The sequence below is a fragment of the Tupaia chinensis genome, unplaced genomic scaffold (genome assembly GCF_000334495.1).
Source record: "Tupaia chinensis unplaced genomic scaffold, TupChi_1.0 Scaffold000710_1, whole genome shotgun sequence".
Lineage (NCBI taxonomy): Eukaryota > Metazoa > Chordata > Mammalia > Scandentia > Tupaiidae > Tupaia > Tupaia belangeri.
Genome location: NW_006160234.1, coordinates 1,458,721 through 1,460,310, shown reverse-complemented (window position 1 = coordinate 1,460,310; position 1,590 = coordinate 1,458,721). Strand labels below are relative to the sequence as shown.

Here is a 1,590-nt window from a genome sequence, read left to right as displayed (position 1 = left end):
CCCCAGGGGGGATGGTCACGCCGCAATCCCTTCTCCTCCATTCTCCTCTCGGGATCTTGGGCACGCACGCACACGCGCCCAGCGTGAGTTTTTTAAGCCACCGGGTCTGGGACACGAACCGCGGTCGACTACGTGGGAGTCCAGCGACATAGCCATTACACTAACTGCTGGTTCCCCATGAATCCCACATGTTTTGAATCCAGGACTCAGTGGCTTTAAAAATACCCTAGGCACATATGCATACATACCCAAAATCCCTGGGAAAGAATGGAGAAGAGATTGTGGTTTGCCCATTCCCCTTGGGAAGTGATTTTTTCACTTTCCCTCTCTGTCTCTCTTCAGCAAGCACACACACCCTACGGTAAAAATCTTTAAAAAAAGAAAAAATAAAAAAAGAAAGAAAGAAAGAAAGAGAAAGAGAGGAAGAAAGAAAGTGTCCACCCCAAGGCCAAGTGCAGCATCTGTGGGTGCTCAGGTAGCAGGTTCCCTTGTCCCTCTGTCCTCAGAGGGAACCCTGATGCAGGAAGGTGATAAGCCCAGCTACTCCCACTGTGACAGCCCTCTCCGCTTTTACAGAAAAGTCTACTTCCACCTTCGGGCTGGAAGCCCTGCACTGTCCATTCCCTCCAAGGCAGCTGTCTGGTACCAGCATTGACAAAGTGCTTTGGACATTTAAAAAAAGTCCTCTTAAGACCAAGTCCAAAACAACAGTACTCCCTTCTCCTACCCCAGAGGAATCTCTGCTAATGCATTTTAATTCTGGGGGCCCATCCCTTTCACCTCCCTGCCAGTCTGAGGCCTAATTGGGAGGCCAGCACACCTCAGTTCCCTCTTGTTACAATGCTCCCTCCCAGCCTATTTAGAGGAAGCCACTGTAATGCAAATATGTCTTTAAAGCAAGATGTCCAAAAAGGTCATTTCCTTTTAAAAGGAGTCTGGTGCAGTGGGGAATTCCTGGATTACCTTCCAGTGTTAATTACTTTCAAACAGAGTGCTAAAAGTCAGTGTCAGTGGTTACACTCCGATTCCAGAGAACCCAGTCCCTTGATTCAACCACCTGTGTTGGTGCTTTCTGCTTGTGCCAGTGTCCATCCGGCCTCAGCCCAATGAAAGACAGCTCTGGCTGCTATGACCGCCACATCGGGGTGGACTGCTCTGACGGCTTCAACGGCGGCTGTGAGCAGCTGTGTCTCCAGCAGATGGCGCCCTTCCCGGACGACCCTGCCTTGTACAACATCCTCATGTTCTGCGGGTGAGTTGAGCTGCCCCTGATGCTTTCTGGAATACAGAACCCATTTTAGTGTTGCGACCTGAAAAGTAAAAGTAAGGAACAGGTCACCCTAGGCTGGCGCCTGAGGAAAGAGCCTGCAGGGCAGGAAGAAAGCACTTCTGAAGTCCAAGTTGAGAGGAATTTTAGAGAAAGTCTAGTTCAATCCTTATAGATGGGGAAATAAACTCAGGGGAAATCAGCCAAGCGTTCTGTTTCAATCATTGCTTTCTTAAACTAGGGAGTTCCAAGCTGCGTTTTGTGAAGCTATGTTAAAGAAGTGTTTTGTGACAAAAGGGTCCCATAGTTGAAAACTTGGGAAA

At 48.9% G+C, this 1,590-nt stretch overlaps 1 protein-coding gene across 1 annotated transcript in view; it reads left to right on the top strand.

Moving 5' to 3' along the window:
- Window positions 1-1,590, top strand: part of ASTN1 (astrotactin 1) — a gene marked incomplete at its 5' end in the record, with an annotated part of 375,021 nt that overhangs the window by 276,540 nt on the left and 96,891 nt on the right. Inside the window, one exon of the mRNA XM_027776744.1 lies at window positions 1,086-1,252. Coding sequence (XP_027632545.1) covers window positions 1,086-1,252 — 167 coding nt within the window. The remainder of the gene's footprint in view (window positions 1-1,085; window positions 1,253-1,590) is intronic.